Source organism: Musca autumnalis, unplaced genomic scaffold (assembly GCF_047663935.1).
Source record: "Musca autumnalis isolate F117 unplaced genomic scaffold, ASM4766393v1 scaffold_4, whole genome shotgun sequence".
NCBI classification, from domain to species: domain Eukaryota; kingdom Metazoa; phylum Arthropoda; class Insecta; order Diptera; family Muscidae; genus Musca; species Musca autumnalis.
Window position 1 is genome coordinate 73910391 of NW_027411977.1, and position 15978 is coordinate 73926368.

At 38.0% G+C, this 15978-nt stretch overlaps 1 protein-coding gene across 1 annotated transcript; it reads left to right on the forward strand.

Moving 5' to 3' along the window:
- Positions 1-2100: 2100 nt before the first annotated feature.
- On the forward strand, positions 2101-15116 carry LOC141401508 (transmembrane protein 209). The gene is made up of 9 exons (XM_073981796.1): positions 2101-2314; positions 4832-5136; positions 5207-5314; positions 5369-5600; positions 5673-5821; positions 13769-13896; positions 13992-14223; positions 14323-14420; positions 14528-15116. The coding sequence occupies exons 1-9, from the start codon at positions 2292-2294 to the stop codon at positions 14885-14887; spliced, it is 1635 nt and encodes a 544-aa protein (XP_073837897.1). The 5' UTR covers positions 2101-2291; the 3' UTR covers positions 14888-15116.
- Positions 15117-15978: the final 862 nt, after the last annotated feature.

The window sequence follows — 15978 nt, forward strand, 5'->3', positions numbered from 1 at the left end:
AAGTTGAAAATGTTCAACTTACAAAAAGTATACGCTCGACGTATTTCGGTAGTTCTCATAAGAATACATGTGTTCTACTTTTTTCACCACACACGCCCTGGGAATACGGTCGTATTTATGCCCGTAATTTCTACGCGTAGTTATCTATTAGTTCATAGATATCCCCCGTGTAAGCAAAATTTCATAATTTCAATCCATAGGTAACGTTACCGGGTCGAAAACGGCCGTGTTCCTTACACCAAGGATTTTGCCTGGTTGATCGTTGCCAATGTGTTAAAAATTGTAAAACACTTATATGTGGCAATGTTTTTACGAAATCATGAATGAAAATCACCAATGTTACCACATGCTTTCAAAATGTACACGCCTCGGTAAATGACACGTAGAAATTACCAAACGCGTAGGTAAAGATAACTAATAGGTAGCTACCTACCCGGTTACCTAGGGCTAGAAATTACGGGCATTAGGCATAGCAGTAAAGTGTTCATTTCATTTTCATACAACAAGAATTGAGCCTCAGGGCTGAGCTAAATCGAGAGAGAGGGAAAATTATGGGTGAATTAATATTTAATTTTTCTTGATATTTCATTACATATTTCAACATTTTTTAAACATTATGGCTGTCTAAAGTCGTCCACAATGCAAATTATTAAAAAAATATAAATATGTACAAAATTCCATAAACGTTTAATTATTCATGATTCACAAAAACTAAGAGTACGTTTTCACACATGCAAGCTCAGCCCTGGAATAGACATTAGAAATCCAGTGAAATTATCATATGAAAATGTACTATAAAATCACCACTTGTAGAGAAGTTTCACATGACTGATATACTCGAGATTTGCCGTTACAGTTGCCACAGTTGAAAATGTAATGTTATCTGGCGTGGGAATCGTACCTGGGCATTCAGTGTGCAAGGTGGGTGACATAGATAATCAATAAGCCACTTGCATCCATAAGCCTTATACATATATATAGCCTTTTTATATTAGAGGTTATACCACGGTTACACTTAACCGGAATAACCCAGTGGGTTTGGATTTCAAATGTCAATTCCATAGCGAAAACGTCAAATAAATCCTCTCGAAGTGGGTTAACCCGGCAAAAAACTGTAGTGTAACCGTACTATTATTGTGGGTTTAAACTTCTTTAGTCGAAGGTCACACTAGAGTGTTTCATTGAAACAATTTCATGAAAACAAGGGTTCCTAGGTCGAGTTTCACAGTAGAGTGATATCATAAAGTTGCTGTAGTGGAGAACTCGGTCTATAAATACCTAAAAGTTTCAATGAAACCACTCTAGTGTGACCTTCGACTTATGAGGATTTATTTGAAGTATAAGCAATGGAATTGACATTTAAAACCAAGTGGGTTTATTAAATCCGGTGATATATAATATATATAATTTGATGTATACGCAATGGAGTTTACATTTGAAATCCAGAGGGTTTGTTAAATCATGTTATATGTATACTATTATACGCACTATCAAATGCCAATTCCATATCGCAAACGTCAAATAAATTCTCATAAAGAACGTTAAGGGGTGTTTACACTATCTATGAATGCCATATGAGATGTCAAATTTGCTAACTTTGAATGTTGTACACATATGGTCTGTTCCTTTACTTTTGAAAATGGTAAAACCGGCAAAAGTAGTAAATGTTGAAAAATGCTCCCATAAGAATTGTGTTGTGTCTGAAGTAAAGGAACGCTTTTCGAGTAAAAAGTGGTAAAACTTGAAGATTCTTGAACGTAAAGGAACAGAGCTATTGTAAATTAACATTATTGGTCTGTTCCTTTACTTTTAAAAATGGTAACAGTGCCAGAAAATGGTAAAAGTGGTAAACTGCTATCATATAAATTGTATGCTATTAAAAGTAAGGGAACACTGTACAGGTTAAAAATGGTAAGAAATGGTAACCTCAGGCACGTAAAGGAACAGAGCACATGTTATACCACCTACGCCATCTGCCGATGTATAGCAGCAATGGAAATGTCCCATCTTGTTATGTTATATATCTTTGCCTATACATATTTAGTATTTTTGGTTGGCAACTAAGTAATTCGAGAGAATGAAGGAAATAACAAAGAATAAGGGAGAATGATGGAATCAACCAAAACATATAAATTAAACCTTAGGTTAGGTTACAAACAACAGCTGTTGCAAACATTGCAAAAAACGCGCCGGTTAATGAAAGAATGCTTAGTTTGTGTTATAGTTAGTTAATAATTAATAAAATTGATAATTAATAAAAAAATTAAGTCTGTTGATAACATACAAAAGCTATGAATTGTCTGAATTCATATTGGTAAGTAAAGAAAAGCTTAAGTTGAGTGTTTTCACTATGCTCGGATCGTGACCTGTAATGAAAGGGCATTTATGGGGAAATTAGTTCATCATTCATGTCTTCAAATATTGATGGGGCTTAAGTTGAATGTTTTCATTAACCTCGGATCGGGACAAAATTTATTTCACAGGTAGGTCTCGTCAACCTGATCACAAATATATATAACATTTATTGCGGAAGTCCATACTTCCCGAGATATGGGCCTCTGAATTTCCGAAAATTCCCTTGTTAAAGGCCGACTATTTAGACAAAAATGTATGATTTTAAAGGAAATTTTGTTCCCGTTCCTTAGATTTGCACCTGTCCATAGGAGAAAGTCTTAAATCCCCGGCCGAAGGCCGGCTAATTACAGAAACTTTTGTGATTTTAAAGAAAATTTGGTTCCCGTTCCCTAGATTTGCATCTGTCCATAGGAGAAAGTCTTAAATCCCCGGCCGAAGGCCGTCTATTTATAATAAAATGTATAAATATTATAGTATATTCCTTAAGCTTTACAGTAGTATCCATATTATCATTATCCGTTCAAAAATAGCGAAGTTACACACAAAGGAATATTCGGAACTTCAGAGGCCCATATCTCGGGAAGTATGGACTTCCGCAATAAATGTTATATATATTTGTGATCAGGGTGACGAGACCTACCCGTGAAAAAAATTTGGTCCCGATCAGAGCTTAATGAAAACATTCAACTTGCTCCATTGATGGGATTCATTTCTCTATCCCCCATATTTGCCTGAATCCAATCCGGCCCCAATCATATTGCCAGACTCTTAATCTTCTGCAAATCGTATACCTTTAACCAGCAGTTTTTTAACCCTCCCCTAACTCACGTTGTTTCATATGAAGTGCTCTAGTTTTTTCAATTCAATTTCTATTTCAGAATTATTTCTCAACAATGTAAATCGCAATATGCCACTAACTCGTGCCTCAAGCCTTTGGCTTCCAATTTGGGATTAGTTCAACACATTCTGGAGGGTAAATGTGATAGTGTTTTGTTTGTGTCAACAAATTTGGCTATTTCGGTCTCCTACTTCAAAACACTCGAAAACTGTCTCAAATGCTTTCTTTCCAGTTTGTTTTTCTCCTCAACACATAAACTATAATCGTCCTCCGAGAATGCTCGTCCACTTTATGTGCTATTTCGACCATTCCTCTTCCTCTGACCGTGAAGTTTTTCAACTGCTGTATTCAAAATATAGTGATTTCGTATTGGTATATCCAAAAACAAAATGGGTATCGACATTGTCTTCATGGTAGAACAAATACAAGGTAAAGTTAATACTACAACAAATACAACTCGAACAACAACCACAAAGGAATTTGTTTTTGCTTGTAAACCTTAGTGTCAACGTAAATGTAAACAAAACAAGGAAATGTCTATAAATTATTGGAATTTAAAAAACTAATAATTTTTCACATTTGATTGAATATTTAGGAAAACATGAATGAAAACTCGTTAGATTTTCAATTTGAATGTTTCCATATCATTCCACTAAATGCATAATTTCTCGCAGAAAGTAGAATACTTGCAAAAATGTTTCGGGTCGCTGGTAATTCATTGAAAAAAGAGATGTTTCCATCATTTGCTTTTGAAAACAAAAAAGCACATGTTTATTGGGGCTTTATTCTTTTCAAGTTTAAGAAAATACCACACATATTAACAAATATTGTACCGCCTCTATAAGCGGTGTTTTAGTGTGCGGCATGTCGTTCGGACCTGGAGGAGGTTACATGTCAATGATATGAAGCCGTCTTTATGGGAAATAGTTTTTTTTTTCTGATGAATAAATTTGTTCTTCAAAAATATATATCCCTAATATACATCGAACATAGAAATAAATACATAAAATGTCGAATGGAATTTGACACTAACACTACAACCCAGTTCAGTCAGCTGGGTATTGCTGCTACCTTTTCTTGTTCTACCATGCATTGTCTTCTTCATCTGGTAAAGCAAGGATGAGGAATATCTAATTATGCTGACTCTTCATTTGACAATATAATTTAATATATGTAAATTTGTTTTGTATTTAAAAATGTTTATACCCTTAATGACCCTTCAGATTTTCCTATTATACTACCATGTAATTCTTCTTCAGTTTGTTCATTAATATATATAACGTTTATTGTGGATGATATGGGCCTCTGAAGTTGCAAAAATTCCCACGTTGAAGGCCAATTATTTAGAGAAAAATGTGTAATTTCCGAGATTTTCACCTGTCTATAGGAAAAAGTCAAACACACGGTCGAAGGCTAGCTTAGTAAGCAGGAAAATGTATAATTTATAAGAAAGTCATGGACTCGTCCACGGCCGAAGTCCGGCTCTTAGCAGAAAAATCTATAATTTGAAAGAAGAAAGCGTGACGAGACCTACCTGTAAAAAATCGGTCCCGTTTCGAACATAATTAAAACATGCAACTTGCTACAAAGAAATAAGTTAAAATTATTTGGTAGATTTCTAATTGACTTTTAATTCAGTACACCGCAGAAGCAGAACTCCTTGGTAGAACGTGGCTTGGATTTGAGGCTTCGGGCATCTAAAGCCAAATACTACTTAAAATGGGGTTCCATTAATGTAATTCTTTTGGCCATATTGCTCTTTGATATATCTAACAAGTGTCCATATGCTGAATCGAACTGGTATTATGTGGAATATGTGGCAGCGGGATTGGTGGGTTTGAGTGTTTTGGCATGTTTTTGCAAATATTTCCTCTATGTATTTCATACACAACCCGTGCAGGGAACACAACAACAAAAGAATCTTTTGAAATTTGACGACAATGGTAAGTCAAATGTTATAAATCAATAAGATCTCATTTTTACAAAATCTTCTACACAACTCAACTGTTACAGATAACTCATTTGTTACCAATAATCCCAATAAAAAGAAACAAATTGACCAGGAACAGAATGATGCACCCAACAATACTATACTCAGTTGGCATTCGTCGTTCAATGAATGTAAGTTTTACATAAATTGATATTTTTAATATATTAATAATATCCTGCTTGCAGCTCGTGGTCCTAATTCGCCAAACTGGAGCTATAGCCGTACTACACCACCACGACATAGTCTAAGTCCTCAACAACAACAAATGCACAATGCTTCATGGAATTCATCAATGTATAACAATTCAACCATGAATGCCAGCACCCTGAGCAGTAATGTTTCCTTCTCGTCGCCATATCAAAAATACGAACGCGATGAACTGATTACAGATGAAGTCAGTTTACATCGTTATCTCAAGTATGTAAATTTGGGTTTTCCCCTTAATAACAGAGTGTATTCCAATTTGTATGTTTTGTTTTTTTTTTCTAGAGATGTTTCGCGCAAGGAGTATAGTACAGCCGAAATAACTGATATAAATCCAGCATTTAATGCTGGTTCCATTAATTCTTTTTGGAACTATTGTAATTCCGCCGCAAATTTGTTGAGAACATCCTTATATCAACTGGCACCATCACCAGGTAAAAAAATCTCAAACATTAATATAAAAATTAATAATACGTAATAATTTCATCCTATAAGTACAACGAATGGCTGGTCTTCAGCCAGGGTTTCAAACTTGCTCCTATGCTGATGTTAAATTTGAATACACTACAATGTAACTCAAAACTCAGATGCTAAATTGATGAACGACGTTCGGACGGTATTTATTCTATATTCTATGGACAGATGACAAATTTGTTTACGCGCGGAATACCTCTTTATCCATTGCAGTACCTTAAAATTCCCATGTGCTTAGAATGATAGGCTTGCGCGTGATTTCACATTTTATTCCACAGCACCCATATTGCTTTGTAATAACCAAGTAAATGAGGTATTGGTGAACATTTTAAACCTCATAACTCTGGAAGATTTTCCCCCCAAAATGGTAAAAATAACTACTTGTGGTATTTTAAAATTTGTCCGATAGCTGGGTGTAATTTTAATCATGGTGTCCAATCTTATAAATTCTGCAACCCAGACCGACTGCGTCCATAAAGAATTTTGAGACAGATGAGTGGGTTTATCTGGTCACTCAGAAGATGCAGAGCATTATAGGGTTCCAATTTAAATGAAAGTCTTACTGTTAATTCGAATACTATATGAATTGAGCTAGAACCACTCTCCTCCACTCCAGTCGTTTTACTGATGTTTTAATAATCACCATGTCGACCTTTTGTGCTTTCTGAATCCTATATTGTATAATTTAAATATTCTATATGTTGGTGTTATAATACACGGTGCACATTTACTAATTTTAAATTAAAAGTGCTTACATCTGGAAAGTTTTGCGGATTCTGAAACTACAATGCTCATAGATGAGAAAAATCAAAAAACAAAAAATTCGCTGGAGGGATTTTCAAATAAATCGCGGTAGTATTTAGTACTTTTTAGGTTTTCGGGATTTTGCTTGGCAACCGCAAGTCCTATCGAAATGGGATTAGAGAAAATGTTGTAGGAGAGAACATTTTCTACAAGATTGACCTTTATGACTTTTTGCTATGTTTTACCATTTTTCAGATATAGAAGTTCAAATTGGGACAATTGACTGACTGTATCGCCTCCTTATAAAACACGGTCATGAAGGATGTATCTTAACTAACTTTAAATGAAAACCTTTTACACCTGGGAAGATATTGCAGATTCTGAAACAGCAATGTTCATAGATGAGAAAAATCTAAAAACAAGAAAAAAATCGCTGGAGGGATTTTTAAATAAATCGGGATGAAATGTCACAATTTTAGATGTATGTTAGGTTTCAGGATTTTGCTATGAAACGGCAAGTCCTTCGAAATGGGAATAAAGAAGATATTGTAGAGGATTTTTACTGCTACAACATTTTCTTTAGTCTCCGGCGATTTTTTTTTTTTGTTTTTTGATTTTTTTCATCTATGAACATTGTAGTTTCAGAATCCCAGTGGGGAAAGCACCTTTCATTTAAAGCCAGTTAGGGCACACCGTGAATAGTATTTAATAGGTTCATGCCTTCGTTTCGGTTTAACTGCCCTATACTCCGAGGGCCGCATACACACTAAAGTTTTTATGGGATCTGCAACCACATCTGTGTTATAATAATAATAATAATTGTTCCACAACATCCCATAGGGACAAGGGAGACTTCTCTCATATCAATGAGTGCACCCCGATTCATATTAGCTCAATGATATGGGACCTACAGTTTATCGCCGAGTCCGAACGGCGTGTCTAAGACACCACTTTTGTAGAGAAGTTTTACATGGCTGAAATACTCAGGAAATGTCGCCAACATTACTGAGGGGTATTTTGCCACCGTTGAAAAGTGTTTTGATGTTGCATGGCCGGGGAATCGAACCCACGACCTTATGTGTGCAAGGCGGGTGACACCCACATCTGTGTTAATACTATTAAACCCTGTTTTTGTTGTAGCAGCATCTACAAGTACATACATGTAAATCTTTATTTTATTGATTCGGCTCTGCCTCCAGCTCCAATTTCAGAAAGGACGCCGCCTGAATAGGATTTGTCCAAAGAGAGGGAGAGGAGTTAGGTTAGGTTAGGTTTAGGGATGCGCAGCCCTCTATTAGAATAGGTGACTGCTTCACTCGGAGACCGTTGGTCCATTGTGTTCATCCTGTGTAGGCTATTTAAAAATGATGGAGATGATGATTTAAAGACGATAGGAGATGATAGAGTGTTGATGCAGCTTGATGAGATGCGGATGATAGGATAGAGATGATGAGATGATGGTGAGAGTGCGAGATGTAGAGATTGACGCTAAGGAATTATCTGGAAAAGTGAAAAGAGTCTGATTATTAAGGGTTGTTAAGGACCTTTGCCAAGCAATGCTAGATATCTGGCAAAGTTGAGTAGGACGATGGGATCTATGTTAGACAGGAAGGTTAGAGTGTCTATCTCATATCTGCCTAGTGTACGATATCTACTTGTTTGCAACATGGGACACCTACAAAGCAGATGTTCGACAGTCTCTATCTCCTCCGCATCTTCACATAGTCTGCAGTAGTCAATGCCACTGTCGTGCCATTTTGAAGTTAGGGACCTCACGCTGCAGTGACCTGTTATAAGTCAAACCGCGATTTTCATCCCTAACTTATCAAGTGAGAGGAGGGAAGCCGTTCTTCGACGAGAAACCACAGGCCAGATTGCCTTGGGTACCCTACAACCAGGTTCCAATAGCCGTCTTTGATTTGCTTTCTCATTGAAGATCTCCCGAAGTTTGCCGATGTAGTGGCACATCTGTGGCCGAACGGTTTCATCAACTGATAAGTCGATAGACCTAGAGCCACCTCGAGTCAGTTCATCTGCTACCTCGTTTCCCATGATGTTGCTACGACCCGGAACACAACATAACTTTACGATAAACGAGAGAGGAGTTAAGTCAGTCGGGTTGGCTGGGCAGTTAAACAGGTGCTGCGTAGTATGCGGACCGGTGCCACATGCTGGGCAGATATTCCGCGTGCCATCAATCCTGGCCCAGTAAGAATTGAGGCGGGTGCATCAACCAGATCTACGTTGTGCCAACACGACTCTCGTTTGTCTTGGCAGCTGTTGTTCTTCCGCTGCCACGGGTGGTGGATGATCTTCGAGGACGATATTCACACTGTAGGCTGCCAGAGCCTCAGCAACTGCATCAGTATGAATGTCTCTTAAACCTGCCTGGTATGCACGTTGATCTAGAGGTTCTCTTTTATTCAACCCTGTTTGATACGCTTGCTGGACTAGGGGTTCTCTCTTGTAGAGTTGGACTCCTGTCTCATGAAGATCCTACAGACATGCCTGCGCAGGAGGGGTTCTATCCACCTTATGGATATTAGTATGACTAATACCCGAGGAAGTACTGCATTGTGTTGCCGTTTTGGTAAAATCTCCGTGTATTCATGTTATGGCCCTCGGAAGATATAAGGATGTATTCTGTTGCAGGTCCATGTGGTAAAGGTCATTGAATTGGTTGCAGATATAGCGTTATATGTGGTCAATAAAGTTTTATTTTCTGCACCCAAGTGCTGCCGGATAGGGACTTGAGGGCTTTGCTCCAACGACCAGGAAGTTCAGTTCCGCTTGCTTTGTCTCTTCGTTTATGAGACTGTGCCATTGCCACACTACCTGCCGAACAAAGAAAAAATTATGAAAATATTCAAAAGTTACAGAATTTTGACAGGAAAAAACGATCTTAACCACTTTGTGGTAGTGGTTTTATGTCTGCTGGTAATAAAAAGAAGTGCATACTGCATTTGCGGTTCGTGCGAAAAAAAGAAATGAAAAAACCCGGCACTCACTAAAGCAGTGCATCTTTTTTGTGGTGAATCTGCTTTTGGCACATTCATATTTTTTATGTGCAAGGCACTACACTATTCGTTTTGGGGAAAAGGCTCAAGAGTGTGCCTTTTATATGCATTTTGTCGGTCACTGATTCAGACCATGTGTCACGAATATAGCGAGCTAATGTTAGGCCAATAACTTGTAGTGGAGCTAAACGTTAACCACTTCTACCTTTGCAGTACTACGCTTGACTTTTACACCCATACATGTGTCAATAGAGTCGAACTGAAGTGAGATGAGCTTTGTGTCTAACAGACTGGTGCAAGAAGAATGCAAGATCTCCACGTCCACACCTAGTGCGATCTTTCTTTCCTTATGACGTTAAACCCATCACAATGCTGCAAGCTGTATTTGTTGTTGTAGAACTGTTACAATAAAATTAAATGGACAATTAATTAGTACCACTTAAGGTGGCGCAGTTGAATTGATTCTGAGTATCGTGAGGGTTTGATGGCACAAGGGGCATCTGTTTAGTGTATCAAGAAAAATGATTCTTTGTAGGAGTTGAGAATGCTTCTGTAGCCAATCCTTAGCTGTACCAGTATGGAACGTATTTGCCTTGAAAGAAGTGGTTAGGGTGACTCGGTTGATTACATGAGAGCAGGAACTGTCTAGTATGTAACACATTATGTTATGGCTCTGGGTCAATCTCTGCTTCGATGTAATGTAATCACAGGTACACTGGATTATGTTGAGTGTGTTTGGCGGACACTTGAAAATGTGCCGTGTGTTGTGCGGGCCTGTGTCGCATGATGGGCAGATGTTTTGAACAGTGCCGTCGATCCTTGCCCAATAGGAGTTTTGACGGCTGAAATTTTCATTTATTTCATTTATTCATCAATTGTAATATAAAAAAGCCAACATGGCCAATAACTTATATTATCTTACTACAATATCCAAACACCAAGAACTTAGAAGTAAATAATTAAAATTAATTATATATATAAATACATAAATAAAATATATACATAAATACTATGCATACTATGATTAATGACTATCAAAGGAATTCATTGAAATACAAATATAAATAGACTCCCTATTCATAGCCACTAACCACTGCACTTCACTTAACAAATGTTAAGAAAAGTGGAGGGGAGATGAGCAAGGGACGTCCCTACACAATAAATGCTATGTTTCACTCAATCACTAGAGTGAACATAGAAGGTCTACAGGAACCACATCCATAAAAAAAGTCCAAAAAAAAACAAACAATATAAATATGGCTCCCCAGCCACAAAAATCACAAGTATATATGTATACCCTGTAACTAGTGACTAGTAAACAAACATTAATCTACATTAATCTATTAGAGAGATGCTCAAAACACCTTCTCTTAAAAACAAAGGTGGAGAAAGCAAAATTACGTAGGTCAAGAGGTAACCGATTCCAAAATCTTGCAACCCTAACAACAAAAGAATGCTCTCCTATCCACGACGAAAATATAGGAAATGACAATTGAGGATTCCTAAAGTATCGATTAAACACAAACTTATTAAAGAGGGGAGAGTTGACGTCCTTCATTATCCTATAGTGGTATAAAAGAAGGCGATATTCAACATACTTGTCAAAGGACAAGCCTAGGAATTTAACAACAAATTGCGAAACATGGTCACCACGTCGCAAACCAAACACATATCGCACAATAGAATTAACAATCTTATGAACACGCAGCATTTGAGAAGAACTAGCTCCAGAAACAACCTCCAAACAGTAGTTTACATGAGACATCAACAACGACATAGCAACTTTCCGCCTAACATTAAGGGGTAAATATATTTGGAGACTATAAAGCCTCCTAAGCTGAAAGCGAACACGAGACAACAGAATATCAATATGCGTTACAAAACTAAGCTTAGAATCGATGACTACACCCAAGCACCGAATCTCACCAACAACATTAACAACAGAAGAACTCACACAGATATTAGGAATTACAGAATTAACAGGCGTATTAAAAACAACAGCTTCAGTTTTATCCCAGTTGATAGCCAAACCATTAGAGGAGATCCAAAGTGATAGCGATTGTAGCACAGAATTTGCTATATTTTCCAGATTCAAGAGATTTACACTCCTGAAGGAAACATGGATGTCATCCGCATACATAAAAATACTACAGCCAGAACCTGCAATTGAATCCACAATGCCATCGACAAACATTATAAACAAAAGGGGCCCAAGCACCGAACCCTGCGGGACACCACGCCGAACATCACTAACATCAGACCGAACACCCCTATGCTCCACAAACTGGGACCTACCCACTAGATATGAAGAAATCAACCTACAGGCAGAAAGAGAAAAACCAAACTTATGCCTCAACTTGTGGAGCAGAAGGCCATGATCAACGGAATCAAAGGCCTTGGACAAATCAAGACCAACAAGTAAACCAACATCAGAACCATTGAAAACATCGCGAATAAGATCAGTGGGCATAACAAATGCAAAGTACTACTATGGCCATGTCGAAACCCATACTGGGAACTACTCAAACACTTACGGTCATCAATAAACTCTACAATAGAATTTTGCGAACGTAGCTGAGCCATGTCAGCTGCTATAGATGAGGGATGAGCTCCGAGGACCGCATTCAAACTATAGCTGCTTATGACATCTGCAACTGCGTTCGTATGACTCCTATTCAAACCCGATTCATATGCGTGTTGATCTGGGGGTTCTCTCTTGTAACGCTGGACTTCTTATTCTTGATCATGAAGATTCGGCTTGACCTGCCTGAAACTATAACTGATTGGGATGGCTCTAATGGTAACACCCGATCCGGTAATGCAACGAAAGCATGTGATTGTGTCGCTGTATTGGAAGAAACTTTGTCTTCTCATTTTGACGTCCATGAGGTCAAAATAGGAGTTCAGTCTTTCACATATGTCATCAGGGAAGTTTCCTAACGCCAGGATAGTACAATCATCCGCGTACGTACGATCTAGATGTTGTATGGAGGGGGCGAAATATAGGAGAGGTAGAGGTTAAACGGTTCCGGAGATATCACCCCATCCTGGGGAACTCCCTGTTTCACTCTACGGCGTTTGGACTTCTTATGCCTGAATTCCACGTACGACTGGCGTCCACGAAAGGGGAGATGGTATGATCCAAGAGAAATTACGGGTTGTCAATTGACGTCATTTGTCAGGCCAGGTGACACGATGGTTAAATCTGGCAAACTGTGACACTCCCCGCTAATTATGGAAGGGGCGTCCTAGTCGACTGCGTAGAACAATCAATCTGCTAAGCCAGTGCTGTAACCCTCTGGTCGTTTCCGGGGACCGAATGCCACAACTCATGATGTGCATTAAAGTCCCCCAAGACCAGACAATTATGAAAAGCGGGCTAATAATCCCACGACAGCGGGTTATCTCGTACCGGATTGACCCGGAAGCAAACAACATCCGTGTTCCGGCCAGCGGCTGCCACCTCAGTGTACATATGTTTGTATTTGTATAGTTTACCTTCAGTTTGAAGTGTGTGTCGGGCGCCACATAGACAGTGAAGCAGATTATCGAAGATTACCCCAAAGATCTTTAGCTACAGTTGTTATTAACCGTTTTCCTCCAGCGCAGCGATCAAGATGTTCATCCACCAGGGCAACCCACTAAGCAACCCCCCAAGAAATGTTGTACTGTTGCAATAAGGGCTGCGAGGACAACCTACTGTAAAATTTTGTACAAAATAGGTTTGTCCGTTTGAGCTAGACAGACTTACGGACATGGCTACCTCGGCTGCAAATTGTCTGAAGCGGATTTCGTCCAAACACACTTTAAGTCTAAAATCATTATTTCAATGACGGACATTTTGGTCGTAATAAAGTGCATAAACCCTCGTTTTCCTAAAGGCTGCGGGACATACATACATACATAAAATGGACATACTAGACAATTTATTTAATATATTCCTCATTACAAAGAAATGTTGCTCGCTTAAATTCAACACCGTTTTTTATTTATTTTTTAATTCTTTAATCAATTTGGGCGGGGAATTATCCGATATGTCTTGATTAACATAAACAAATATTAGTACAACAATTGTTTCCTTCAGATAGCGCTCAATGGAGATGCACATATTAAGATACCTGTGCATGTCTTCTGTTTTTGTTTCAGCTCCTACCACACAAAATAAACAAACATCCAAAGAAGAAGGTGGCCTTAATATCATTGATAGCAACTCGGAAGTCATCAAAAGAATTTCATCGGAGAAACTTGCTCAGTATGTGGGCAATTTACGTACGGTATGTGTGTATTGTTGTTGTGTGTTTGCAGTACCATACGACCTTTATTGTTTTTGTTATTCTTTCTTCGAAACGTTGAACATTTGTTTGTGCAGTGGATTTCGTTTACCATACTGCAACGCTTGTTGAAGGAGATGGAGCATATTGACGCATCATTTAAACAACGTGGACTTCATGATATGCAAATTGGTAGCATTGGCTTGGAACGACTAAAGAAAACAGTCGAAAATCAACAATTTGTGACACAATATATGCCCATGCTGCCAATGGTGGTGCCATTTCTGGAAATGTCAAGCAATCAGGAATATTTGGTGCAGCGCATTAAGGGTAAGCAAATGTCTATAATTTAATACATAGCCATATAAAACTTTTTAAAAAAATTTATGTCTTGGTGATATGTTATTTACTTGTGTGAAACGAATGCAGATTTAGCCAAGGGTTCCTGTATTGCTGACTATCGTTGGAATTCGGGCTCAGAATACCATGGCCTCAAGTGGGATGAACATTTGCCAACTGATTCAGCGGTATGTAAATATTACTCATGCTGCCATTCTTCGCATGGCGGTGTGCACTAGAAATATATTTTCAATTTATGTTAATGATCCTCATGATTGCCTTTACTTTTTTGCAGATACTTTTCCATTTGTTCTGTGTTTATCTAGATTCTCAACTTATGCCTTTGCCTCAAGGCGGTGGTCGTCCTTTTTATAACCGTTATGTTATTATTGGCGAAGAAAAACGTTCGGCCAAAGACACTGTGGCCTTGGTGCAGAATAAGGCACGTTGTGCCATACTCTGCTCGAATCCTCTAAAGCCCAAGTTCAACTTTATTAGCGATGGTGAAATACACAACTGTGCCTATGACCGCAATAATCTGTTCTATGTTATTATCCAATTTCTGATTTATATGCGTACGCATCAGGAAAGTTGTTTGGAGGGCGTTAATCTTGGCAAGAGCGGCATTAACATAATGTGTGTCATAGAAGACTGATTTTACGATGACGAGGAGGTGATGGGGGGTGGTATCAACCATCCTAACGTTAGTAATAGTTCTTGTTTTTTTATATTTTTGATACATCTGTTTTATTATTTCATATCATCACAATATCCATTATATTTTGTGTATGTTTACTTACTACTTCATTAAATCAACAACAACAACAACAAAACCATTATATTACAATTTCAATAAAAATAACTCCCATCTTTATTAAAGAAAAGTGTTTTATGCATGAGTCTGTGTGATATTGTGTGGTTATGAGAAAATAGAGCTTATAGTCATATTCAGTACAATTTAAGTGGGACATTGGATTATTGTATTACAAAGTAGTGGTAAGTGTTACATAAGATTGAATAAGGATATGGGTAACACCATTTAATTTCAAAAATAATTCAAAATGAAAACAAATCTAAAGCTAGGCTGGCAAATACCTCTATCAGCTGTACAAATTGTGGATTTGTTTTCCTTCTCATCGCTGTTATCTAAAAAAATCTGTACCAGAATAAATTTTGAGTTTACGACGTGATCAGGGTGTGACTTTATGTTCTGGTCTGGTCAATTGGATTGCTCAGAAAACTATGCAGCAGATTGTTGCAGACATGTAGTCTAAGGTGAGGCTAATTCGGCGAATCAGGAAGCCGATATTAATAGCAAACCAATTCATCAGACCTAAAGCATAACAAATACGTCGTGAAATTTCCTGTGCCACTGGCTATGGACACCTTAACACCATCTCGTAGACAAAGGCTGACTTCCGAAACGTCATAAAACTGTCTTGTTTCAATTATTGCTAGTGCATTGTAAAAGTATTTTAATGGGCCGATTCCGTACAGCGAGGCGAGTCATGTCGCGTCGTCTATCGCGATAGAAAATAATCGTCGATAACAAGTTATTTTTATTTTATTTTTTTATTTTATTTTTATTCGTTAGTAAAAATAAACGGCGACAGCTAATTTGTTGTCGCCGGAAAATGAACATTACGGCGACAAAATTTGACGGCGTCAGGCGAATATTGCCGTACGGAATCTAAAAATTGCATTTGGCAACGCGACACGACTCGCCTCGCTGTACGGAATCGGCCC